This window comes from Athene noctua, chromosome 22, assembly GCF_965140245.1.
Source record: "Athene noctua chromosome 22, bAthNoc1.hap1.1, whole genome shotgun sequence".
Lineage (NCBI taxonomy): Eukaryota > Metazoa > Chordata > Aves > Strigiformes > Strigidae > Athene > Athene noctua.
The window spans coordinates 5160824-5187986 of NC_134058.1; the positions used below are offsets into that span (position 1 = coordinate 5160824).

Genomic DNA, 27163 nt, shown 5'->3' on the forward strand with positions numbered 1-27163 from the left:
CATCTGGGCAGTAAAAGAAAGCACGATATCCCTTCTAAGATATAGGAAAACAAAAGTAATAAAACTTATCAAAATCTCAAAGGTATTTTCAAGGAGTGGAGGATTGAAAGCCTTAGTACTTGTTAAAAGCAACTGGAATATGGATGAGTGTTCTCTTCATTATTTAAATAAACTGCATAATTAATATATTCTGCATTCACATATATGAGATTAAATTTTATTGCCAGATTTGGAATTTAAAATGGATTTTATTCCAAAACTTGTCAAAACATCTGGAAGAAGAGAGGTGATTTTTGTTATCTTTGGAGCACTAAGCCATGTTTGGTTGCTTAGTTTGTATATTCCTGGCGAAGAGTACACAGGCAGGTGCTGTTGTGTGGTCCTACTCCAGTGTGCTTAGGACCTACTGAAAAGAATATCAAACTTGTAGAGAATTCAGCACAGGATATCGTAAGGTTTAAGAAATCATTGTAAGTTTTGAGAGGAGCCAGCTGACATCAGAAATGTGTAGAATAATAAGTACAGCAAGAAGTTTCTAAACATAGGATTGAAAATTAAGTTGTCCGTATCTAGAATTGCTCAAATACTTGAGTGTGGAATAGACATAAATCTTCATGTGCCAGGGATACAGCCCACCTCTCCCTGTCTGGAAACTGGATGAAACTGCATGTGGCATCAAGTTATTCAGCAAGAGTCTCCTGAGCCATTTTTGCTCCTTTTTTGAAGTGCAGATGGTGATTATTGGAAGTGATGATCACTCTATGCCAGTTGAAATGCACCACTGGAAGTTCCTGTCATTTTTTTTTCTGTGTCCCTTTGCTAAAGGGAGAAAGGGCTGCACAAGAGGGAAGGCAATGCATTAAACCTAGAGGTGTTTAACATTTCAATTTTCTTTTTAAATTACATGTTTTAAGAGAGAGAAAACTTTTCTTTTGTCATCTTCCAAGTCATGGTAAATCTGGTAGATTCTCTGCAACACAGAGTTAGCGCTAGTTCAAACCTTTAAACTTGAAGGCTAGTCTTAATAGTTTAGACTTTTTTTCCAGGATATTTGTGGGCTGTATTGTCCTACACAGAGTTGTAGAAAGTGTCTGATTTGCTCTTTAAATATCTTCTGTTGGACCCAGGGTTGGCCAAGCTGATGCTGAGCGAAGGCAAGACATTGTATTGAGTGGGGCTCATATCAAAGAAGAACACTGTATCTTTCGAAGTGAGAGGAATAACAATGGTGAAGGTAAAAAAACTACTCCTAGCAAAGTATTGATGAATCTTTCACTCCTCACTTGATAGTTGGCCAAGAAATACTGTGATTTGAGAGTTTCTTTTACGTCAAGAAAACCATTGGCTTTGACTTACTGTTTCTTGAGTTTTAAGGGAAGAAAATTAAAGTGATAGTATCTTCAAATTGCAGGCTGCAGTCAGTATCAGAGTTAAGTGCTGATCTTGGTTAACTATAAACATGAAAATTCAAACAGGAAGAATAATAATTTCAAACGGCAATATGTGGAGATGCCGGTAGTATTGATTTTCTCATGGGGCTTTTTCTTTTTTAACCAGCATGGCATGAAGGAGTGCTTCACTTGTGTCTGGTTTTGGTGTTAGTGGGCAGAAAGATAGGCAGAAAGTCTCTAGGGTTTGCACACTTCTGTTTCTGTGCAGTGCTCTCTAAAAATCTCACTTGTCCATGTTGTCTTCATAGTTATTGTTACTTTGGAGCCTTGTGAACGATCAGAAACCTATGTTAATGGCAAGAGGGTGGTGCAGCCTGTGCAGTTGCGTTCAGGTAAGAAATGTTAGAAGAGAATTTTCTCTAGATTCTCCATCTAAGCATAGTCTGTATGTGACATTTGCATCATATGTAGAGAATGCTGGGTGCTGTTACAGGACAGCAGTGTTTCTTTTTTAGAGTGTAGCTTTTGAACAGAAGTTGGTACCATTCTCCTTTTGGCAGCAGTTCATTTTCCTTTACTCTTTGCTGCACTAGCTGTAAGTGTACTTAAAATATTCACTGCCACGCAGCATCCTGCTTGTCCTTCTGCTTACCCTGATATTATTCAAATACATTCTTGCCCAAGCCTATTGCCCTTGGCAGTCTTAGTGAGACAGAGCAGACAGACTGCCAGTTGCTGATGGAAAATTCCCAGTTTCCTGGCAAAGCTAAGATATGACCCTCTGCAGGAGTACAACAGCTTCTCTTTGCTCTCATTAGATTTCCCACTCAGTCCCCTACATTCCTGTAGAAAGGCATGTGAGGGAAGAATTAGGAGGGAGTGACTTCCCTGAATTATGAGTTTGAACCTATGTCTTTCAAGCTATGTGCTTTCTGTGTCCTTCCCCCATTTTTCCACTGGTAAAAAAACAAAAGTCAACCAAACAAAACCACCCCACCTCTGAATTACTTGCACCAAGTTATGAGTATTTTCATGGAACTAAGTGTACTGACTTCAGCACAAGTCTGGACAATGAAGGAAGAACAATTCTTTGTTGTTCTGTACCTGCATATGGCTCATACTGAATACCATGACGTTCGTAATTACATTTTTTTTTTAAAAAAGTAGATTTTTTTTTTTTTTTTTTCCTTCTGCATCTGGATAATTGAGTTGAGGAATACAGACATGGTCTCTGTCATCTTTAAAGAGCCTGTAGTTTAGTACTGTAATGATAAGGACAGTTTTGGTTACTTTGGAGGTCTAATTACTAGAATGTCATTTAAATATTTCAACTACATTAATATTTTCTGTGGAAGAGAAGAGGCATTTTACTGTCTTCAGTCATGCACATGTCTCAGGCTTTGTGGACATCTGTATCTCTAGGATTTAGCCAAATACTTAACAATATTAGATTTCTTCAGCTCAGCTCTTTTGACATTAGTGTAAAAGAAGCTGTAAAATCCTTCCATAAATAACACTGATTAGAACTCCAATCAAATCAATACATGTAAACCACTTTTTAAAGAAAAGTAAGCACCATGCATTCCAGTGCTTGAAGTTAGGCTTTTCCAAGCAGAAAATTCTGCTGAAGTGGTTTTTGTCCATGTTTTGGCACTGTCACTGGAGGAGAGGAATGGGATTTAGTGATGTGTTTTATTCACTGAAACTGTTGGTCAGTCTCTAAGTTTGTCCTTTAATTTTTGATAAGCTCTGCTGAGATACTAGATTGGACCCCTGAGGGTGGTATGTTCGTCTATGAGCACTGCTTCTTATCAGCAGTGGCTTGTTCTGTACAAACCAGGCATTCTGGTTTTTTCTTGTCACCTAGTTAACTTCAGTGTGTACATAAATCCTTATAGGGCAGTCTTTTCTTACACTGTCACCCAACAGGATAGATGAGATGAATCATTCAGTGATGTTTTTCAATGGTTTTGGAATCCAGAGCTAACTTTTGTTCCTATTTTTAGGGAATCGTATAATCATGGGTAAAAATCATGTCTTCAGATTCAACCATCCAGAGCAAGCACGAGCAGAAAGAGAGAAAACACCATCAGCTGAGACTCCCTCTGAGCCAGTTGACTGGACGTTTGCTCAGAGGGAGCTTCTGGAGAAGCAGGGCATTGACATGAAGCAGGAGATGGAGAAAAGGTAACAGAATAACTCAAAATTTCTACCTGAAACAAGGAGGAGTCAGCTGTAGGTTATTTGGGTGATGTCTGTGCAAAATCTAAATCTAGGTTCTGCCACATAGCATCTCTGCTACCTATTGTGAAAGTTCAGAAAGCTTCTTCATTATTTTACTTCAGTGTTTAGTGCTCTGGCTCCTTTAAAAATCACAGGGAAGCACCTGCTACTAACCCTACAGACCTTGTGGTGAAGGGCTGAACTGTAGCTTATAGGAAGTTTCATTTCTATAGTCCTATAATAGACAAATAACAGTTGCTTTTAAGTGGACTTTTAATCTTGTAATTTGGTGGGCTGTGTGTGTAGAGTAACACCAACATAATAATAATGTTCTCTTTGACTACTTTGTTCTTTTGTTCATCCTCAGATTACAAGAAATGGAGATTTTGTATAAGAAAGAGAAGGAGGAAGCTGATCTCTTGTTGGAGCAGCAAAGGCTGGTACGTGTCCTTACTTCAGATTAACTGTACCTTTGGCCAACAGTAATTCCTGTCCTTGCTTATCTGAAAGTCTAGGAAACCTGCTTGGGTTGTCTGCACAATGCAGTTCTCCCTTTGCTTCAAATACTTTGTGTCTACAGTGAATTATTATCAGTGTGAGTGAGCTCCTTCATGTGAATTCAGAGGTTGTAATTGACCATGAAGAGGCTTTTATCAGTTCTTTTGGGACAGGTTCGATTTCTTGCAACTTAACCTGTAAGAAGGGCATTTCTATGCTCTGTGTTTTTTTGAAGTTCCTTTTCAGTAGTCTAAACAGCTACTTCTTGGGATGTTTGCCGTTATTTTTTGTCTTGGATCACCAGAACATACTAATTTTGTGCTGCCAAAGAGATTCCTAGAACACTGATATGCTAGGTTTATTTTTTTGAATGATGTCTGAAAATCTTGCTGCATTGTGCATGTTTTAACCCTTCTCCCTCCCCTGCATGGAGTTCCTTGTAAGGGTCTTAATGGTACACATGGCAATGGTGGGCTTATGACTAGGGAGCAGTGTGCAAAGGGAATTTAACTTGTTCAGAACAATGGGAATTCCACCTTTCCACCTATTTCTTAAATAGGAAGTCTGATAAATTAAGTCTGATATAGGAAGACTTCAGTCTTCACCCAACAAATATCTTCTGAAGTGCATTACAAATAAAAATGCATGTAGTCTTCAAGCACCCTGTGAATTTTAAAAACAAGACCAAGCCCAGGAATGAAATCTAGATTTCCTTAAGAAATTTGAGTCTCCTGATTCTGCTTTAACTACATTGGGTTGTCTTTTAGCCATAATTGTGCCTGAATTCTAATAAAAATTTTGAAATCATAATTCACTTGTAGTATTAGTTTGAGACCACTGAAAACTGTGTGTTAAATGCATGCTGGGTTTTAAACTGTAAAGCCCTTCCCCTTCTCCCCAAACCAGAATGGAGCAAAGTACTGTGGCTTCCATAGGTAGAATCTATTTTTTTTTAAATTATATTACACAGTTAAAGATTTCTGCATCTCTTAATTATTTTATCGTAATGGACTAATTTCTTGGATGGAGAGGAGTGGCTGCAGACTTTGAACCAAAGCAACACTTAGTTGAGAAAGCAAGTTAAGAGGTCACTAATGTTACGTTTCATCTCTGCAATTTTATAGTTGAAATTTGTGCAGCTGAAAGTAGTATGGCAAAAATCAATTCAATGTCAAAATAAAAATAGTTTGAGTATTGAGTAAGGTTTGCCTGTGCGTCAGGGGAGATGCAAGTAATGGAATTCCCTCCCTTAAATTTTAGCTGATGGGCATAAACTAATCTATTGTATGAATTAGAGGTGAGAATTGGCTGTCTGGAGGGCTGCTTCAAATAAGGCTGTGTTTGTAACTGTTGTGAAGGGAATTTCTTTCCTCATATACTTAAGATTAAGGGAAGGTTCTTTAGATAGCAGGTTGTTTAATACTGTAATAAAGCTGCTGATATCTTTTAAGATTGTTTTGGTTTTGCTGATGTCAGTTAGTGGGCAAAGGCGGAAGACTATCCTACATGCATTACCAATGTAGTTCCTTAAGGACACCTTTCCTAGTTGTGAGGGTTCATATCAAATGAAATCATTGGTCTGTTAAGCAGTATCCTGCTTATCGCAATGCTTAATAAGAATATTTCAGATAACAGCAAAACTCTCAACCCATCTCGTCATTTCTGTGTCACTGTATGCAGGGTCTGGAATGGACAGGATTAATGCATTCATAAACAGTAGTTGACTAATGATTAGGAAATCTGGGAATGCATTTCACCTTGTGTACCTTAAAAGTATTTACATTGCTGCGATATCTAGCTGCAATATCAGGTTCTCTAACTTACTGCTATGTAAGACTGATATTGAAATATAAATATTCATCTTGTTCTAAACTGGAGTATAATCTTGGATATAAGAAGCTGTCTAATCCTGTTTACCTGATTGTTTTGGTTTTGTGCTGAGATTCCAACCAATTTGGGTATTTGTTAGATGTGTTATACAAAAAAGATAAATAATAGTTTTTGTCCTCCCAAATTTACAACTAATATATATTTGCCTTGTTAGTATTACTAGGGAGTAGAAATAATTGTTCCCCTCTTACAAATTGAATGGGATAATGTGTTTATTAGGGCTAAAGTATCTTCCTGGTTTTCTTGGTCATAATGCCGTTGCAGTGACCACTTGATACTAGACTGTGGGTGTATACCTATATTAACAAGTCTGGTTAACCTCTGAGTGCACGCAGGGTAGTGACCACATAGTGTCTGTTAATCAGCTTTTTATATGCAAGACATGCTTTTCCCATAAGTAGTAATATGGTAATTTTGTAACCTATAAGAATAATCCTGTGGAACTTGTGACTTAATGTTTGAGTAGTTCGTGTTTTGCCTTTCTGGACGTAACCTTGAATCTGTAGATTGTACAGTGTCTTCCTCCAGGGCATCTTCTGTTTCCACTGCAATATGCAGTTTGTTAGATGCTGTTTCCTTAGGCCACAAATTTTGTTGGCTTTAAACTCACAAAGAGTTTATATTCTGTTTCTAAACCAGTGCTTTGCTTATATTTTGACCTAAGTCAGAAGTTGATTCTCTAGTGCTATTCTTAAATATTAAAAATACATAAGGTCACAAGAAGCTCAAATAATGTGAATCTTAGGATATGGAGCTTGTTGACTGTAGGGCAGAAAAAGAATTTCTTTTACTCCCTTTCATCATTCCCAAACCAAATTTATTATATTCGTGGTCTTCTACCCGAAGTCTTAAGTCTAGGAACCTGTGGTTCTGAATCTATGACCTGGGTTTCCTTTGGTTTTAGAGTAACTGGCTGTTACTGTTCCTGATTTCTCATGTATTATAATTTTTTATGTAAAAACCAGGGATGTTAGATAGAGGTTCTTTAGAGACTGACTGCTGTGTTTTATTGAAGATGTTTGGATCACAATAATCCATAAGACTTTCTGTTTGTTAAAGAGATGTCTTAACTTAATAATCTTTTAAAGAAAAGTAGTCTGACTTTAATTCCTGGTTGCAGTAAGCAATAATGGATATCCTTAACTTCTGGAGGCAGTATACTTGAACAAACATTCCTAGCATATGGAAACGTGAAGCACTGCTCATTAAAAATCATTTAGCAAAAGGTGGAAAACTTGTAATGAAGAAGCAAAACACGCATAACTCTTAGCAAGTGTGTGGAAGCTCCAGGCTCTAGGGTTTGAGAAGAGGACAAATCAAGGATATCAAATAGAGAATTCATATTAAAACAATTAAAAAAAAAGTCATTACTGCTACATTCTTCTGAAACTCATTCTTCGGACAGACAAGACTGTTAATGTTTGTTGTTTTCTTTAAACTAAGCAACAAGGTGACAAATGGGAAAAAAAAAACCAAACCACAACCCACCTGTGAAACTCTGATTCTGGATATCCTTTTAGCTTGTAGCGAGTCTTGGAGTATGAACCACTGTCTTCACCTGTCATAGTGGCACTTACAGTCCTTTTAACATTGAACCTTTCGGCTGCCTCTATTTCATTTTTTCTTATCGTCTAACACTTCTCTGGCTGCTATTGTAGTGAAGTGGATTCTAAACTTGAGCATCCCTGCAACTACGTGCAACGTTACTAACCAGTGTTAACCCGACTTACTCTGGCTGCTCATGACATCTTCTATGATGGCTGTTGTGTTCACCTACCTGGGGAGGATTTGCTGAAAGAAGCAACAGCAGTCACCAAGGCAAATGTGTGTGGCGGGGATTTGCATGTCTTTATAGCATGTGTGAAGTGTAGTTTACACTTGGTTTTTAATTTTTTTTTTGATCAGGAACTTGGGCTTAGTGGATCTGTTTAAAGATTTCGGAAGGGATTGGGAGGGAAGAGTCTAGATTATCTGCTATTTTGAGTTGACAAGACTTTTAAATATAATGCTAATCTTAATTTAGTGAAGAGCTCCAGTTTGACAGTCCATGACTCTTGAAGATACATTTTAATGTCCTAACACTCAGTCTTCAGGGGACTTCCTTATCACTTGTTCTATTTTGATTTTTGATTTAGTTTTCTTTGCCTGCTACTTCTTGTTTAGCTTTTCCATTTTCTTACAATTTTAATTTTGGTTATTTTGGGGCCACTTCTTGATTTTTGTTTTTCCAAAGGATGCAGACTCTGATAGTGGGGATGATTCGGACAAGAGATCGTGTGAGGAGAGTTGGAGACTGATCACTTCCCTGAGAGAGAAGCTGCCCCCCAGCAAGCTCCAAACCATTGTAAAAAAGTGTGGCCTCCCCAGCAGTGGGAAGAAACGAGAGCCTATTAAAATGTACCAGATACCCCAGCGTCGACGCCTTAGCAAAGACTCCAAATGGGTTACCATCTCAGACTTAAAGATTCAGGCTGTGAAAGAGATATGCTATGAGGTAGCACTCAATGACTTCAGGCACACTAGGCAGGAGATTGAGGCTCTGGCCATTGTTAAAATGAAAGAGCTTTGTGCCATGTATGGGAAAAAAGATCCAAATGAGCGTGAATCATGGCGAGCTGTTGCTCGTGATGTCTGGGATACAGTAGGAGTTGGAGATGAGAAAATTGAAGATGTTATGGCCAATGGTAAAGGAATAACGGATGTGGATGACCTTAAGGTGCATATAGACAAATTGGAAGATATTTTGCAAGAAGTGAAGAAGCAGAACAACATGAAGGATGAAGAGATAAAAGTTCTTAGAAATAAGATGCTAAAAATGGAGAAGGTTTTGCCTCTGATAGGGTCTCCAGAGAAAGCTCAGTCAACCATAGCAAATGCGAAGTCTCCAAACTCTGCCAGTGCGGTGGATATGGATAAGAAGGCCACAGATGACTTGAAAAGAAGTGAAAATGATGATCTTGCTAAAGAGGAGCGTGTTTCTCAGTTAATGGCAGGTGATCCAGCTTTCAGACGTGGGCGATTACGTTGGATGAGGCAAGAACAGATTCGATTTAAAAATCTGCAGCAGCAGGAAATAGCAAAACAGCTTCGTCGACAAAATATGCCTCACCGATTTATTCCACCTGAAAATCGCAAGCCCCGGTTTCCTTTCAAAAGCAATCCCAAACATAGGAACTCATGGAGTCCAGGCACCCATATCATTATCACAGAGGATGAAGTTATTGAGGTTAGAATTCCAAAAGAAGATGATAAGAACAAAGAGGAAAACAAAGAAAAAGAAAGTAGAGCTGCTTCTAAAGACCCTCAGCAGCTGTGGAATCTTTATGGTCCCCAAAGGAGTCAAGATAATATCCAAATTAACCGGCAGCAGTTAAACACGCAGTCACAGCCTAGCAGTCAGCAGCAGCCATCATCGCCTCAGTTGCGCTGGAGAAGCAATTCTCTCAATAATGGCTCTCAAAAAACCTTGCGGCGTCAGACATCGGGCTCATCCGAATCATTGCACTCGTACAGCGGGCAGCAGAATCCCGACCTGCAGACTTTCCAGCAAAAACGCCACATCCACCAGCACCGACAACCTTACTGCAATCACAACAATGGAGGCAGTGCAGAAGGCAATACAGCTAACTCCCACCCAAAACAGACTGACCGGCTTCACCACTATAACCAGTTTGTGACGCCCCCACGGATGAGGCGCCAGTTCTCAGCACCCAACCTCAAAGCAGGCAGAGAAACTACAGTATGATTAGTTGGCCAAGAGTAGTCTGGGGGAGGAGGGAAGCAGGGGCAATTCTGGCTTATCGTTGAGAAACAGCCAGGATTGGCTTTGCTTGTGTCTTGGGTTTTGTTTGGCCAGGTAGAACTCGAGCAATTCGATGTACAAACACAAGGTACTGGCCCTTCAGCCCGTTCAGTTTGCATGTGACTTTTGTTGCAGTTTTAACAACATTGATTGGAAGAACATTTTGAAAAATTGTAAGAACTTTTTTCTCATAGACTAGAAGACTTGGAGGGAAGGATGTGGAGGGGAGAACTCCCCTGCTAGCTCATTTACCATATTTTTTGTGTGTGTCTTGGAGTATTTTTCTAATGCTGAAAATATTGTCCGGAACTTACAAAGTGCTACCTTCCTCCTGTGTTTTATGTAGACAATCAAAAGAGGAATTTAGTTTATAGCATTGAATGTTTCTTTGTGACCTTTTTCATAGCAGTAAGGAAACTGACCATCTGTTTTAAAATTGATCTGGCTCTTCTGAACAATATTTTTCCATTCTTAACTCAATTTCTTAATAGTAATAATAATCTATAAACCAAAAGTTGTCGGCTGACAAGATATGTGGCTTTTTTTATAGAGAAATTAAGAAGAGCTATTGGGTCACAACAGTCCTGCTCCTTGAGTAGGAGATGTCTTTTCTCCTTCTGCTTAAGTTCTTAATTAGTGGTATGAAATTGCTGAGACAGTTAAACCTGCCTGAATGGAATTTTATGTCAGAATATATATATATTGCTGAAGCAATACTTTGAAAATAAGCTTTTTCTAATTACCATTGTATCTCTAAATAGAATAGTTTTTAATTATTATACAGAGACTGTGGAAAGGGTCTAGGATTTTTTTGGCACTCTGGTGCAGGAAGAAGCCTCAAAAAGCTAATTTTATTTTGTGTTTTCAGCTTTCTCAGGCATGAGTCTGGGAGATGTTCCTGAAATAGTTATCATTATAAAGATTTATAAATCACTACTTTGAATTGGTTGAATTCTCCTCAAAGATAGGAGAATTGAACTGTTTCATCTTAATGTGATACCTCATGTTAGTGCCTCTGGTCTTGGATAAACCTCTGTTTCAAGACTTGTTTAATAAAGGAGAAGGTCACTTTCAGGAGAAAATAAGATTCATTTTCCTTCTCCACACACTCAAAATGCAAGTTAAAATTTTTAATATCTACTTTGATATGAAAACAAATGCTTGCAATCCCTATTTCAGATTGTTTCAAGCAAATTACAAAAAAGTTATTGATTAAGGAATAGGCTTTATGAGCTTGGGGTTTTATCTCAATTGGATAGTCCCAATTTTAATTATCCACTTTTTACTGAGTTTCTTAAAGTGCAAGACAAAATTGCACTTACTTCTGAAAATCTGTGGACTTAAGCATAAGCCAATTTAAAGCTTTGAGGACTTATTTTACTTTTAAATTTAACTTGAATACGATTTTAAAAACAAAATTGGCTACTGTACCACGTTTGGTAAGATAGGTCCATTTGCAGTGTATCTGTACAGTTAAGTGATTTCTACAGTTTTGCACAAATATCCTTAATTGACTTGAGGTTGCTTATTTTTTCGATAAAATAGAAGCCCTACTGGTAATTGTAACTTCTGCGTGTTTCAGCATAGCTGTAGATGAGTAGGAAGTGCCTCAAGCTACTTTCCAACTTGTTTCCCTTTCTACTTTTCCCCCCCTGCTCCCCCCAACTGCACATGGTGTAGGTGCTGGGTGCAACACGTTGTGGGGCAGCCATGCACTGTTTATGTATCAATTAATCAAGTGTCAACTCTGAAGTCTCTGCACATGTGTTACTGATAGGATACTGGCCCTCTGATGTAGGAGAGACAGTCCTCTAACTGTCCTAAACTCACGAGTTAGTCCCATCACTTTGGGACATTTTTTCTTATGGCAGGTTTAATTTTGTGTCCAAATAATGGCTTTGTAACTTGCATTTGTCTCATGCTTTGGCCTACTTGAACGAAGGAAATAAAGCATCATGTCCAAAAATGTCTTGATTCTTAAGGAAAAGAAGCCTTGTAAATGAGCAATACTTTCTTTGAGCTTGAGTCAGAATTGCAAAATGAGTTTTGGGCTGCAAATAATTTTTTGCTGTTGCCTTTATTTTAGAATCCTGTTTTAGTAGTGCATTGCACTTTGATTTTGTGCGTATCAAGAGTAATGAGTCCTTTCACATCCTCAGAAGGCTTGGACTCTTAAAAATGCATGCTCGAGAAAATCCTCTCAATTCTGTAGGAGTATGAAAGCCAAGCAGTTGTCTGCATGGGATAGGTCGTGAGAGAAGACCAAACCAATTTTATCTTGTGTCCCATTTTTGTTGAGGCTTGTGACTGCCTGTGTGAAATCACCACGTGATTGAACATGGAGAACTTTCGAAGTCCATCCAACTACATGTACTGACATGAGATTAAAAACTCCTGCTACTTGATATTTTAATGCTAGACACTAAAAAGTTTTTGCCAACTTTATTTCAGCTTAAAAATCTAAGAAGAAATATCTGTAAATGCCTGGCTGGTGGTGACGATGAACAATAGGTGGCCATCAGTCTTGTCTTACCCCACTGTTCTAGTGCAGCACTAGAAAAACAGCTTATTCTGTTATTTTATGATTTCACAAAAAAGAAAAAGGATAGTCAATGTCAAAATGGAGTGCAGTCTGCTCAGAGGAAGCAGTTTTTTCCCTGGCTTTTAGGAGCATAGTACAGAAATGAAACTTGAAAAAAATCTTATAAAAATAATTGCCCACTTTAAGAATTGAATATTAATTGATGCCTCATAAGGAAAGCAGTGTGAGTGCTCATGAATCTCCCTTGCACTATTCAGAAATAGACACACGTCTCACTTCAAATCCTGTATTAATGGAGCTAATGAAGAGTAATACAGCTGCTTCCATAAAGGAATGTGTGAAAAAGCTTTCAGGTTAATGCAAGTGTGGCATCCATGGTGGGAGTGCTGTCTTAGTAAGCTTAATTGCCATTGCTAAGTGCTGATGTGCTGTGTGCTTTGACAGCTGGCTTGTATCCACCTGGGCCTTGGTGGTGATTCTTTAAATATCCTTTAGGACTCACTAGGGACACATGGATTTGGGGGCGTGAGGTGGGGGGAAATGCATGTCACTAACGCTCCTTTGATTGACTTCAACATCCTTTCTCAAGCAATCTGAATTTAAGGATCTGTCAGATTAGAGGATTGCTATTTTTACCAGTACATTCAGCATAGTTTCAATATCTCCCTCATTGTTTGTCTTCTATCCTTTATATGTTGAAATTTTTTCTTTAGCCTTTATATGTTGAAATTTGACTCTGATACTTCCCACTGAACCTCTTCGAGAGCTGCCACACGAGAAATCTATGCTGTGTACCCATTTGTACTGTAAAGAAAGCAGTGAGCTGCCTTTGAATTAACTGGGATTTTCAGATCTGTCCATTGTTTAAGAAAAAACAAGTTTTGGATTGTCTTAAGAGCAAGCATCTGCCTTGTGAAAAGCAGAACTGGTTTGTATTGTAACAAGTGCTCTTTCAATAAACTATGAAATACTCTTGTAAGTGTCAGAGTTGTCTCAGTGAAATGGAAATGAAATTTGATTGCAGGCTTGTCCTGATTTTATTTTTTGCGTTGGGGCTGGTATTATTCTAGCAGAGTTAAAAAGGTTCCTTTAATTGTTCCTCAGTCTGATTTTTCTAAGTCCGTCCAGCCTGATTTTTCTGCTGTTATGTGAAAAGCAGCCTATGCGGATTTTTTATAGACCGTAACATAGTTTATTTAAATTTTAAAAACCCCCACAACATTAAAAAAAATGCTTTTTATAGCACAAGGGGATAGAGGCCATACTCCTCTTCAGTGCTGTCCCATTGTACCATCTTGTGTGCCATTTATCTAAGTTCTGGAAGAAAATGCAGAGCTGGCTGTTCCCTGTTTGCTCACTGAAGACAAAAGAATCTTTTTTGTATACCTTAAATCCGGGAGGGGATCACACACACTGCACTACCTCTGCAGACATCGCGTAGATTCAGAGAATCTGAGTTGTTACCTACGGTGTTTCACTTAAAAAGCTGTTCCAGTCTGATCTTAAAAAGCTTGGTCTAGTCTGAGTGTATGATTTTTTTTTTTTTTTTTCTGTTTTCACAAAATCTGTGATTCTTATGCCTTTAGAGATTTCCATGCCCCTGGGCAAAATAAACTTTGCATTCCCTTTTTCCCTGTATATGGAACTAGTGATAGCAACCAGTTTGAAGCTGTACAACCATATACATTGGGTTCCAGGGAGTCCAGAGCAGTTATCTAGATGAGTTTTTTCTTTTCTAGCAGTTGAGGCACTTCTACATCAATACTAACAATTATGTGTGTATTATCACTAATCAGATCTTGAAATTTTTACCCGGAGAGCTGACCAATCTCTCAGAGCAAATTTACAGTCAGTGCACCTCCTCTGTGAACCAACCCGAAATTTATCCTCCTTCTGTTTGCTCAGTGCCAATTATTTTTAAATCCTACCATAGTATCAAGCGCCTGGATGCAATCTTAGTCCTGTTTTTCTGCTTAGGGAGATGATACCCATTTATTTTTTTCAGTAAGGGAAAACAAACTTCAATTCTTTTACTTAGTTTTAAAAGTAATGTTTGTTAGTGTGGAGTCAATAAAAAGTGTCTACTTCTATTAAGCATTTATTTATCTAGGTATTTATATGTACAGAAGATACACTTACTTGGCTTACAAGTCTGAAAATGGAGAAGACAAGAAGCAGGTCTTTGTCTTTGAAGCAATTCAGTGTGCCTGGGTTTTTCATGCTGGAAGTAAAATTTTCACAGTGGAATGCTCCTGATTTTTGATCATTCCCTCTGCAGCTTTTCAGTTTCTCCAACAGAATCTGAACAAAGATTCTACTTAAACTTTAGTTGAAGAGCTTTTAATTTCTTCATTTCTACAATCTAGCTGCTCAAAGTGACATCCTCAGATTATCTACTTCAGACTACATGAAAATAAATGATTTTGCCCGTTCTTGCAAGTAAGAGAAGCTTGTTTCACTTTGCATCTGACCTGTTTTATCTTGGTTTCAAATGTAAATAGCACTATCTACATGAATGGGGAGAAAAAAGATCAGAGAGAGTACCTTTTATGTTAATGAATTTTTAAGAGTATGCTGGGTATTTCAGAACTGTAGATGAGTCTGAAACTCCTCATTGAGTCTAGAATAGTTTTTTGGTGAATCATTAAGAATTTCAGAAGCAATATCAAAGGAAAGATTGTATGTTTGTTTTGTCTGTAGTTCTTTTGCTGCTGGGCTGTTTATTTATACTTTAGAGTGAATGGAGCAGACACAACTGAAGAAGGAGCTTTTTAGCAAACTAGAATTTCAAGAGAATATTAGAAAATTAAAATGCAGCCCTCATGCAAAGGCCATATATCTTTAATAGTTCACTTTTCTCTCCCTAAAGGTCATGGGTATTGAATGAATGGTATTGAAAGTTCTAGACTTTCTAAGAACACAGCTACCATTTTTCATGCTACCTTCAGGAAATACTACTCTACAAACTTAAAGGAGCATACTTCAGGTTTATCTCCTTTACAGATATCTCCTAAAGGTCATTCTGACTGAACTTGTGTTAGATTTGACGCAATCACATTGTGGCAGTGTTAGTACTGTGCTTGCTGTATGAAAACAAAGTAATGTAGTTGTTTAGGTGGGATGCGTAAATAGGGTGGGGGCAAAGTGAAAAGCTTTCCTTCTATAGCTGTGAGACTTAACTGTGAACAGTGTGTTGGAAAAGAATTTTAGGATTTGCAGCTGTGGAAGAGAGAAGGTTGGAATACAAGATGAGTGGCTTCAGGAATTCTCCTTAAGAGCTCTATAACATTAGTGAATTGTTGTTGCAACTCTTGTATAAAAATCTTGAGAAACCAGTTTAATTTGTGTAATATTTGACAGGATTATCTTTAAAAATAAAATCCGGTAGTGAGGCGGGCTCTGAGACCTCGAGCACAGTAACTGTGTCTGTTCTAAATGTCTTGAATTTGTATTTGTTTTACCAGCAAATAATAAAAGGGTCATTGGGCCTTAGTAGCATTTATTTCAAGACATGGTTATGCTGAACAGGAAGAAAATACCCTTACATCAGAAGGTATTGTTGAAGTGTTCCTTATGGGGAGATCTCTGTAGAGACTTCTCTGCCCACTTGCCAGTGTGGTGGTATTTTTTTCATCTTCTGATATATTAAATACACATGTGAGAGAGTAATACTTGCATCCCAAGAGGAAAATCTAATTGAAAATAAAATGTCTTTTTTTTCTAAAATCTGAAATTAATTTTTTTGTATCAAAAGGCAAATCAGTGGTGCTGTTAATCCGTTTGAGAAAATGAAGGTGAATAATCCTCCCATTTTAAATTTATTTCTGCACTTTTCTGTTTTTCTGCCTCTTTCCTACTTCCCTGCAAGCAGCAATCAGGTTCCCCAAAAATCCCCTTTTTCCAGTCCTTAGCAAAAAAAAATCCTAAACTTTTCCCTCTTACAGATACTATGAGCACATATATCTGATGATTTTAAAAAACCACTACTATCTTAATTGTGTTGACTTCTGTCTTCAAGGACAGATTGTATTAAAACAACAGATCTTGGTATGTGTCCTCTGAGCATTAATGGAAATGTCTTTATGTATTTGTTCTCTGTGTCTGTCATTCCATCTGAGGTGTTAGTCTCTCTTAACTGTTCTCCTTGCTTTTGTCTGTCCTCCTACACGGTATCTCCTCTCTCCCCACAGGACTATGAGAGTAAGCTGCAGGCCTTACAGAAGCAGGTAGAGACACGGTCCTTGGCAGCTGAAACAACAGAGGAGGAAGAAGAGGAAGAAGAAGGTGAGTTTGAAGTTAAAAATAATTTGGATGTAGCCAAGCCCAAAGGAACAGTTGCTGTGTCTCTTGCAATAAATAGAAGACTTGCTCTGGAAAGCAAGTCATACTGTCTTGATCTGTAATCTTCACAGCATAAACATGTAAAATACCTATTCATAGAATAAGTTCCACATAAACAGTGGATATACGTTCCTGATTTCAATTGATGTACAAACTGGATTAATTTAACTACAAGCTTTGATTTCGTGGTCTTGAATTTGAAGGAAACTATCTCTTCTTGGCACTAACAGAGTTCACATGTTTTAAACCAAAATAATACTGTTGCCTTTGTTTCCTTGTTTTGGTTTTGAAGTTTCTTTTTTCTCCTTGGTAGGAATTACTGGAATTCATGCTGTGACATGCCTGTATAAATCTGGACAGAGGATAGATCTTATTATTCCCATAATACTTGCTTTCTTTCCACTGTTTCAGCATTTGGCTTTAATAATTGTTAACTAATTTAAAATAATAGAAGTAGAATTTATTTTGTTTTCTCTGTTCCAGATCTCCTTACTTGATCATTATATCTCCGCTGCTAGTGGTGAGGAGATTTGAATCCAGTTTTTCCTCACAGAATAATAAAAATGCAGGTTTTTGTTTTCTGTTCTTCCAGAAAAGATGTTGAGAACTTGATGACACAGTCAGCACTAGTATTAGATGTTGCATGTGGTGGTTTAGAGAAGAAGCCACAGTGTTCTATTTCTCTGTTCCTTTGCTCTCCTAGTGCCCTGGACACGACATGAGTATGAACTCGCCCAGTGGGCTTTCAGGAAGTGGAAATTTCACCAGTTTACTTCACTGAGGGACCAACTCTGGGGAAATGCAGTATATCTGAAAGAAGCCAATGCAATCAGTGTAGAGTTAAAGAAAAAGGTAAGGACATGAAGCTTTTTGAAAAAGCTACTGCTTTTTGAATTTTCCGACTCAGCAGTTTTGACTGTATTCCTGCTTCTTGCTTCAAATGCTCAGTTACTTGTAGTCTTTAAGGTTATATATCTCTGACTTAGTAGTTTGGGCTTTAAAAGTGTTCAGAAAATTGTGAGTCTCTGATTCAGACTTCTGGCTGAATGAACATCCTATGCAAATCTGGTTGATGGATTCCTCTCTTCTTCATTTCCCTTATGCTGTTCCTGTCAGTATTATAAACAGATGTGCTTCTCCCCAGGGCCCTTTTCCTTTTGCCTTTAACTTTATGTGGTCATTCATCTTTCCAAGAGAAGCAGGTGCTGCAGGATGTTCTAGGTCTATAGTTTTTCCAGACCTCTGCTAGCTGTGACAATAAAGGGAAGATAAGCTGAAAAATGTTTTTTGCCATTTTGAGACAAAAAAAAAAAAGTAAAAAACCCTGAATCTGTTCACAGAGATGAAAGTCTAGCTTGCTTCATATGTGTTGCCTTAGGTTGGGTCTCTGTCCCCCTTTGTGATGCTGATATCTGGCTTCTTGGAACTACAGTAATTTTTCTTTTGCCCTTCAGGTGCAGTTTCAGTTTGTCCTGCTGACAGACACCCTCTACTCACCACTGCCACCAGAGCTTTCGCCCACAGAGTTAGAGAAGACCCGGGACAACAGACCTTTCCCCCGTACAGTGGTAGCTGTGGAAGTCCAGGATCTGAAGAATGGAGCAACACATTACTGGTCCTTAGAAAAACTCAAGTATGGAAATATTAGTGGAGAACAAACTTTATTGTATCTAAGGACCTTCACTGAAAAATTTCACCCCTTGCTATTTGTTCTCTGTTGTACTTGTTTTTTCTCTGTGTCCTTCCAAACAGCAACTTTCTAGACAGTGTGATATGTTTAAATACCAGCTTTCTAGATTCTTTAAACAAGTGCATTTCTTCTCTGGCATCCACATTTAATTTTTGTAACGAGGTTAGATTTTGTTTTTTAAATCTATCAATGCTCGTTACAGCTCATCTCTCTGCATTAATTTTTTTCATGTCCTTTTCACTGCAAAACTTTTCCTTGCTACCTGGTTTTATATGACCTAGCAATATAGGGTATATTTTGTAATAAAAAGCTTAAATAAAGACTGTTTCTGTGGAAGCTACACAAATTGTGACTAATCTGAACTGTTTTCATCGTTATCTTGCAGAAAGGCAAGACATTTGTCTTTTCCCCATTCTCTAAATACTGACTGAAGAACTTTTTTTCCACTGATAACTTTCAGATAAAGGATCTTGCAGTGTGAAACACTTCTTCAATAAAATATATAAATAAAAGTCTGTAATGGAGTCAGTTCACTTTTGAATCAAAATTACAACATTTTTGGAGTGGAATGCAAAAACTGCCTAAATTACTTGGCAACATTGTAGGAAGTAAAGGAAGTAAAAAATATGCCAGAATTAGATGTCAGAGAAGAATATTTAGAAGTTTGCATGAAATCCAAGATTTACGTAAGCTTCTGCAATGACCATGCCTTGTGCTTAGTGGGTTTAGCCTACAGAATTTTTCCCAGAATCCCGAACATGTCAGAATTAGTACAATACCGAACTTAGTGATACAGACTCCTCTGTTCTTTATTCTTTCTTTTCTATATATAATTTATTATAGGTCAAGTCAGTGCACCCCCCTTTGTGTTCCCTGCAATTTTTATTCATGCTCTATTCATTTTTTAATCCTGCTTTCTTCTACGCAGGCAGAGGTTGGACCTAATGCGTGAGATGTATGACAGAGCTGGGGAAATGGCATCTAACACACAGGATGAGAGTGAAAGCACAATGACAGGCAGTGACCCCTTTTACGATCGCTTTCATTGGTTCAAGCTTGTTGGAAGGTATGTGACGATAATCTCAACTGCTGGTACTCTGGTAACTCTTGTCAGCTCTGGATGAACTCTGACTTTGAACGGTTACAAACTGTACGGCCACTAGTGTTAGTTGTGTGTGTTGTCCTTCAGCGTTTTCTGATAAACTTAAACTATAGTGAAGAGCAGAAAATGCTCTTTAGGATGTTGCTAGTTGTGGTGTAACCTTGTGGAATCCCATTTAACTGAACCCTTAGTAAGTTATAAGTTTATTTTTAAAAAAATATAGCTAGCTGTGTTCTGTCTAAAGTCAGTGGGGCAGAGCTGTGAGAATATGAAAAACACTGAGGGGAAGAGTGGCCCAGAGCCTTAGTTATGTACATGGTTCAAATAGTATGGTCATATCCTATGGAACTACCTAATATCTGATGGATTCTTTAGTAATTCCTGATGTCGGCTGCACCTTTGCAATATTTTTATTTACAAATATGATGTGTTGGAAATAAGAACTATAGCTCTGTTAAATGGTTGTGTTCTCAGTACCGGTATGTTCGGCCATGTTTATATTCATTTTTTGTTTGCTTTCTGCTCATTTCAAGGATGCTCTTTTTCCTGACTTTATTAGCAATCCCTTCCCTTACGTTTCATTGCAGTCCAGACGGTTTGAAGCTTTTGCTTGTTGTTCAGGTGGTCTCTGTGCTGATGGCACCAGACGGCTGTTAAATGAAGCATTCTTCTTTCCCCTCACTCTGTTAATTGGTATTCCATTAACTGATATCTAGCTCCCCCATATTCCATGGCTGCGTGAATGAGCGTCTTGCTGATCGCACGCCCTCCCCCACTTTCTCCACGGCTGACTCTGACATCACTGAACTGGCTGATGAACAGCAGGATGAGATGGAGGACTTTGATGATGAGGCCTTTGTGGATGATACTGGCTCCGACGTTGGAACTGAGGAGGGATCAGACCTCTTCAATGATGGGCGCGACCCGTTTTACGACCGATCCCCTTGGTTCATTTTAGTGGGAAGGTTGGTGAGGTTCCTGTGAGAAAGGCCAAAAGGGACCAGCTCTTGCTGTAGGCTGCAATGGCTTTGCCTTGTGCTGCATAGAATATCTGTCAAGCCAGCCAAAATATCTATGTACATAAATTGGAATTGCCAGAGAATGAGTTCAGTTTAACATTAAGTTTTAAATTCCCATGTCAGAGACCATGAAGACTTAAATAATAATTGAAAAAATGACCCGTAGATGCGACAATGTGAGAAAGTATATTTCTATTTCTAGATCACATTTATTCTATGTTGTGACAGTTGTTTTGATCTGTACAGATATAAACGTTACTTGTAAGCGCTCTATTTAGCCATTGCAAGGTCACTAAGATAGTATTGTTGTATGTAATTTTCTCCCTTAGAAGAGAATCTCAGAGTTCAGTGGAAATTCTTTAAGTCCAGTCCAATAAATAAATTTTTTTGAAAACCCACCTAATATCCTCTGTGTCTGAAAAGATGGCATGAGGAGAAAGAAGAATGGCCCTTTCTGGATGAGAAAAACAGTATTCTTTGAGATGATTTGGCTTCTCAGGTTATGCATGACTCTCAGTAACAAGTATTACATAATGAAAGGTCATCGTTAAAATTCACTGGCTGGTGGTGTTTATCAGTGCTTTCCCCATGCCTTGTGCTTGAATTTCTGACACAAGTTTGCTTAGTCTATTTTAAAGTTTCTGTTTTACCAATGCAGATATGATTTAGGTGGTGTTAGACCTCAGTCTGTGGGGCAGACTGTTAAGGACAGCAAGTTGCATTAAAACAAAGTCGTACTTTGCATTGCTTCTTCACAGTCTTGCTCAAACATGTAACTTGTGACAAGAAACAGAAAGATTTTATTTAGTGGCTTTGTTTCACCTCTCTTCTTATCCTGCTCCCCCAGTTGTGCTTTTTTTGTTATTTGATCCCTCTGTAAGCCAGTCTGCTTGTTAAAACAGTAGGGAGGTGGTTCCCACAGGCGTTAGACAGAAGAGGGGGTAAGACTCTATGGCTGGCGGAAGGGAGGAACAAAGGAGAAGGGATGAGAGCTTGACTTTATCCTTGTCTGTAAGCAGCAAAGACTTCATGGTCAGGAAAGCAGGATCTTTTTGCGGTTTCCTCAGATGCAGGAAACTCGATTGCATTATTTATAAAAATGGGGGAGTGAGTTTGTCAGTCTTTTGTCAAGCTTTTAGATCAGTTAGCTGTATTGTCTAACCTCATTCTTTGTCTTCAGTGGACCTGTTTACAAGCTGTGATTAAAAGTTGGAACTTCCTTGATCTAGTCTTTGAAACGAAAATTTACAGTTACTTAGAAATTGCGTTAGACCTCTTTGATCTCTGTGAATTTATGCCCTTGTGTGTAATGTCTAATAATACGTTTATAAAATTTAATTCTTTCAGGTTAATCTGATCCACAAGAGTCAGTTTGGGAAAGCCATCTTAACTGGCTTGGAAGTGGTTGTCAGCTAGTTAAAAAAGCATGTGTGTGCTGTCTGCAGTGGCTTTCTGGTACCAGTGCTGGCACACTCAGCATATTCTCCTGTTGTGCCTGTTCTTTCAGAGCGGGACCGTCAGTGCTTGGGAAAAAGTTGAGCTATTCATCTTCACTTCACAAACTCTTCAGGAAGCACGACACAAGCTGAGCAAATACAGTGTATAATGAGAACAGTGGTGCTTCCTGGCAATTGCACAGCTTGCTTCCCATTTCCATGTATTAAAAAGAATACTGAGCTCTGTCTCTGTAGACAGACATATGAAGCTGCAGCAGTTCAGGGTACTCGCCTGAACCATGTGAGCTGCAAGGATCAAGGAACAATACGTAGGTTGTAAATTGTGTTGAGGAATGAAACTTAGTTTGTGTTATCTCTGAACAGACAGCTGAATGACTTTTCCCCAGCTGTTGGTTTCTATTCTGTTCTGTTTCTATTTCTGTTGTGCCGATTCTGTCAGCAGAAAGCTGTTAGACTGTTTAGCACCACTGAGTAGAAACTATTTTGGTTCCTCAGTGTCTTCCAGCATGAGAATTCTGCTTTTGAACAGTGTGACTTACACTGGGTATGTCCATCTACGTAGATATTGTCATGAGCACAAGGCAGTGTTCAATTTATAACAGAACCAAAATTCCTTAGCACTTTTGTGTACTTTTTTAATGTGTTGTGGAATGTGTAGGACAAAAATATAATAATTTGTACTGTTTTCTGGGGGTATCATCAGCAATAATGAGTCCAGGTCATGAAGGAGAGGAAGAGAAATTGGTCATGTAGTTATCCAACTCCTTGGGCATCAGTATTTTTTTTTTCTCTCTGTGCTGTGACTCTTTTATTTGTACTATAACTATTAAAGAAAAGGAAAAAAAGAGCTGGTCCCTTTAGCCATCTCTTCTGGCATGCTGGGCTGTTTTTTAGCTGATTCTCTTTAATAGTGTGACATATCAAGTATTTGCTATGTTTTTAAGGGAGGTGGGAGAGGACTATGGGATATTTTATTTAAAACTTGAATTGATGTGTTTGTTTTAAAATTATCTGTCATCATCCTGAGTTCTGTTGTTTTTGTTTTGATTATTTAAAAAAATTGTGTTTGTTAAATTTCATTTCTAGTTTTTTTGTGAGTATGCCATTTTACCTCACCAATCTTTCTGCTAATACAGCTCCCCCTCTTTCAGTCTGCTGGGCTAAGGTGCAGGGGGACACTTGCATATGGGGTGTTTGGGAGTGGGAGTCCTCCCAGATGTGGGAAGAGGAGGAGGATAACCTTAAGATTTCATCCACTCCTAACTTGGTACTGTCTTGTGATGAAGCAGATGGAATGGCACTGGAAGGCAGTACTGCTCCATAAACCAGCTCTTTTCTCTGTACAGCAAATGTGCTATTGCTCTCCATTCTACAGACGAGATCCAGCATTTTCATCACCAAACAGGAAGCTTAAAACTTTTTTGCATTGTGTGCCTTTCTTTCTCTAAGTTAAAATGATTCCAGTGAGCTATGTGTCTAGATGGAGGGGAGTTAAGGAAGACAAACAATATTTTTTTTCTTTGGGATGGTCGTTTTACAGAGGTGACAAAATTGTTGCTAATGAAAGTGAATGCTTTGGCTGTTGAACAGCATCTTCAGAACTTTAGCTGTGCAAATAAAAATATATTTTTATTTTTCATGCAGTTAATGCTTTAACTTTCCACTAGTTTGACTTTGAAATAGGAAGGCTTCTGTGATGGCTGCCTCTTTTAGTTAGTGAAACTGTCTCTTACTGTATACCTACCAATGCAAGGCTACTTAGATTCCTTTCTGTTGGGGAAAAATGTCCGTTCTCCCTAGCTTGAAATGTGGTTTTCAAACTGCGTGTGTTTTTCCTGTTGAGCATATAATTACATACCTTCCTGAACTCCATCCCTGGTCCAGTCTAAGTGAACAATTCCAGTTTGTTAGTGTGAGGGACTGTTTTCTTGTATGGTGGGATGCTGTTTTCTCAAATGAGTATTACCTGAAATTGCAAAGCTAAAAATGAAAAAGTTTTCTTAGAGAAAAAAAAAAAAAGGAAATTTTCATTTTGTTACTTTAAATTTAGTCTCTTCGCCCTTCCCCTGCTTTGTCAGTGCTTACCTCACTTTGGAGCAGACTGAAAAGGAATTACATCCTAATCCTAGTCAAGTGTTACGTTGCAGTTGTTTTTTTGTTGTTGTATGGTTTTCTTCATTTTTTGTTTTGCTACTTTTATAGCCTTATTAATCATTCTCTTCTCTATTGCATTTTGTCACCACTTTGTTTTTTAGTAGCATTATTTTTGTTTCTTTGGTTCACAACTGACACCTGTTTGACTACCTTGTCATTTCAAGATCATTCATTCATTCTGGGAACGGGCATATGAACCCAAGGAGAAACACCTTTTCCTAGCGTTGGTCCTTAGCTCTGTGTCACAAGGAATTGAGTTCGGTTCAGTTTTGCTGTGTTCATGGAACAAATTCAACAGCTGATGTCTCCAGACAGAGGCAGTGAACATCTTTATTTCTGAGTCCTCTTTTGTCATGCAGGACTTTCCCTATGAGTATTAACCAGTAACAGTTATAAATTTGAGGAATTAATTAAGCTTAATAATAAAGACAAATAAAAAGGACTGTAAGAAGGAAATCTAGTTAATGACTGATCTTTAGTATAATTTAATATGCATAAATTCATTAAAAATTACACACATAATTGGTTAGTCACTTTGAATTTACTGACTGGTGAAACGATTGGTTAAACTTCTATGCATCTCAGTACTCTTCTGAACTTTGAAAGAGCTCATTTAATAAATAAGGTCTTTGATTTCCCCCCCCCCCCCCCTTGTTGAGAGCCATTCTTTTCCTGACTTGTTAGGCTTCTCAACATTGAAAGTTTTGGTTGAGCTAATCACACTGTAGTGTGGTGCTTTAAGAACTTCTGCAATTCATTGCAGAAACTTAAAATAACTTAATAATGTTAGTCTAACTTTTAATTAAAAATCTATACAATACAATACAATAAAACGTTCCAAAATAGGCCCTGCTTGTATGTAACTTCAAAAGTTAGTATATGGCACGATCATCCAGTACTGGGCCTAAATGCTGATTTTACTGCTGTAAACTGTAATTTCTAAATGATTGCTCTAGTATACTGTTGTGGTGTTTTGTTGGGGTTTTTTGGGGGGAAGTTAGGAAAGAAATAGAATTCTCCTAGAAATATTTAGCTGAAAGACTGTCAGTCTTCCACTATCAGTACACTCAGTGAATCTTCCAAGGAACTTACGGTTTATTGAGAATTTCTGATTATTCTGTATGCAGTGTTATCAAATTAACACAGGACAGAGAAAACGTACAGTCAATCTGTTCTGAAGAATTCTTTTTTTATATTCAGTAAGATATTTGAGGCTGGGTGAACACAGTAGATCAATTCCCTTTTAATTTATCACTTCAAACAACACTCACGGGGTGGAAAACAAACAATTCCTTACTAAGGAGCTACTCATTATAGACTTCTACCATCTTGCCAACAGCTCCATTTACAATTGTAGTGCATTTAAAATCGCCTTCTATAAAGCCATCATCTTAAATTGTCTCCTTCATATGTTTTGTAACTCACTAATACAAGCCCTGTGTCTCCAGTATACTCTGATTTAGAACATTTTGTGGCTTCACGTGGCTTTCACACTGCTGCAGAGCCCTGTGTGAACGATGTGGATACATGACCACAGTGCAGGTCTAATAGATGGAGTAAAGTAGGCTGTCTGAAGATTTGAATGTTACATTAGCCGGCCAAATACTGCAGTCTGGTTTCACAGATGATTGCCTAATGCTGTTTGTGTTTTCTCTTTCCTTCCCATTACCAGAGCATTTGTATACCTGAGCAATCTACTGTACCCGGTGCCTCTTATTCACAGAGTAGCTGTTGTTAGTGAGAAAGGAGAAGTACGAGGATTTCTGCGAGTAGCAGTGCAAGCTATAGCAGGTGAGATACCGAGAGCTTTACATTGCAAATCTTTGGTACACTGAATAGCTGTAGCTTTAAAAAACAGGCAAATAAATCAAACTATTCTCTCTTATGCTCAAACCTGAATCATTTTAGTGTTGCAAAGAATATTTGTTCCTTATTATTAACTTGCTTTTGAATTTTTTTTGTTGGCGTCAATCATATGGACCAAGCATGAGTAAATCTTGAAGTAGTGCTACTGATCAGAAACTTCTAAAACTATGGTGTAGACCGCTGAAGTTTATACCTAAAAACTAATGCAACACAGCTTTTTAAGACAGCAAAAGGGATAACTAGCATCTCTAAGTCTAAAAACTAAAAATAGAGGTTTTCTTTCTGACACCCAGTATAAACAGTGGACAAGGGTATATGCAAGTTTGATACTTGTGGTAACTTGCAGAAAAGTTTAAAAGTACCGAGTGTTTGCTCTTCTCAAACTATCCTTTTAAATGATGTGCTCCTCCATTGCCTGACTCAGTAGCATGTGAAGAAGTTCCTGAACTGATGGTTTTCAGCACAGTATAAACAGAAGTGAGCAGCAGTTTTCCATTTCACTGCCTCACTAAAATGTGTTGAGACTTAGGAGCTGCTTTGACATACTTTTTTAATCACCAAGAATTATCAACTTTTCAGATGCAAAGGGTAAATAAATGTATGGCGATGGTAACTGCCTTGTCCAGTTTTGAACTGCTGTTGTATGTGTGCCAGAGCTTAACTGTAGTCCATTAGTCAGCTGCTAATATTTTATGCTTTTCCAGTATGAGTTGAACTAGTTGAGCTTTACTGTTGGTAGTTAGCCATGTCTTATCCGTGCTGGTGAGCACAGATACTTCCCATAATTTGTCCTTTCTAGCAGTGGCTAACTGCCAGCATTTCTTTATTGTTTAGGTAGGGTAACCCTGGAAGTTTCACTCTCCATGGGAACATATAATGAAATAGCATACTCTGAAGATGTGTAAGAATCACTCTGACAGGGTCTGAAACAGCAAGTGAAATAAAATCTATTTTAATGTGTACAAAAGTCTCATTTCTAGTTTAGTTTAGTCTCCTTAGCATTGACCAAATATTTCCAAATATTCTATTTATACATCCAAATAGAGTACACCATCATTAACAGAAATGGAACGGGGGACATGGCTCGAAAAAGGGCCGTGGCATTATTTGGTCCCTAAGCGAAGCTTTGGAACACTTTTCTGAATCTTGGGATTTTTCCTGCAAGCATGCATTTACTGTGGGAAAAAA

General features: G+C 38.1%; 1 protein-coding gene across 17 annotated transcripts in view; it reads left to right on the plus strand.

The window, feature by feature from the left end:
• The window catches only part of KIF1B (kinesin family member 1B), a 96411-nt gene that overhangs the window by 44042 nt on the left and 25206 nt on the right, over positions 1–27163 (plus strand). For 14 of the 17 annotated variants that reach the window (XM_074925046.1, XM_074925048.1, XM_074925054.1 and 11 more), the window contains 10 exons: positions 1128–1234; positions 1700–1783; positions 3398–3578; positions 3982–4054; positions 16537–16630; positions 17391–17539; positions 18142–18320; positions 19306–19443; positions 20196–20444; positions 25782–25900. In XM_074925046.1, coding sequence (XP_074781147.1) covers positions 1128–1234; positions 1700–1783; positions 3398–3578; positions 3982–4054; positions 16537–16630; positions 17391–17539; positions 18142–18320; positions 19306–19443; positions 20196–20444; positions 25782–25900 — 1373 coding nt within the window. Of the gene's footprint in view, positions 1–1127; positions 1235–1699; positions 1784–3397; positions 3579–3981; positions 4055–8235; positions 13319–16536; positions 16631–17390; positions 17540–18141; positions 18321–19305; positions 19444–20195; positions 20445–25781; positions 25901–27163 lie in introns of those variants that run through there. The other 3 variants (XM_074925056.1, XM_074925062.1, XM_074925063.1) reach the window with 2 other exon arrangements.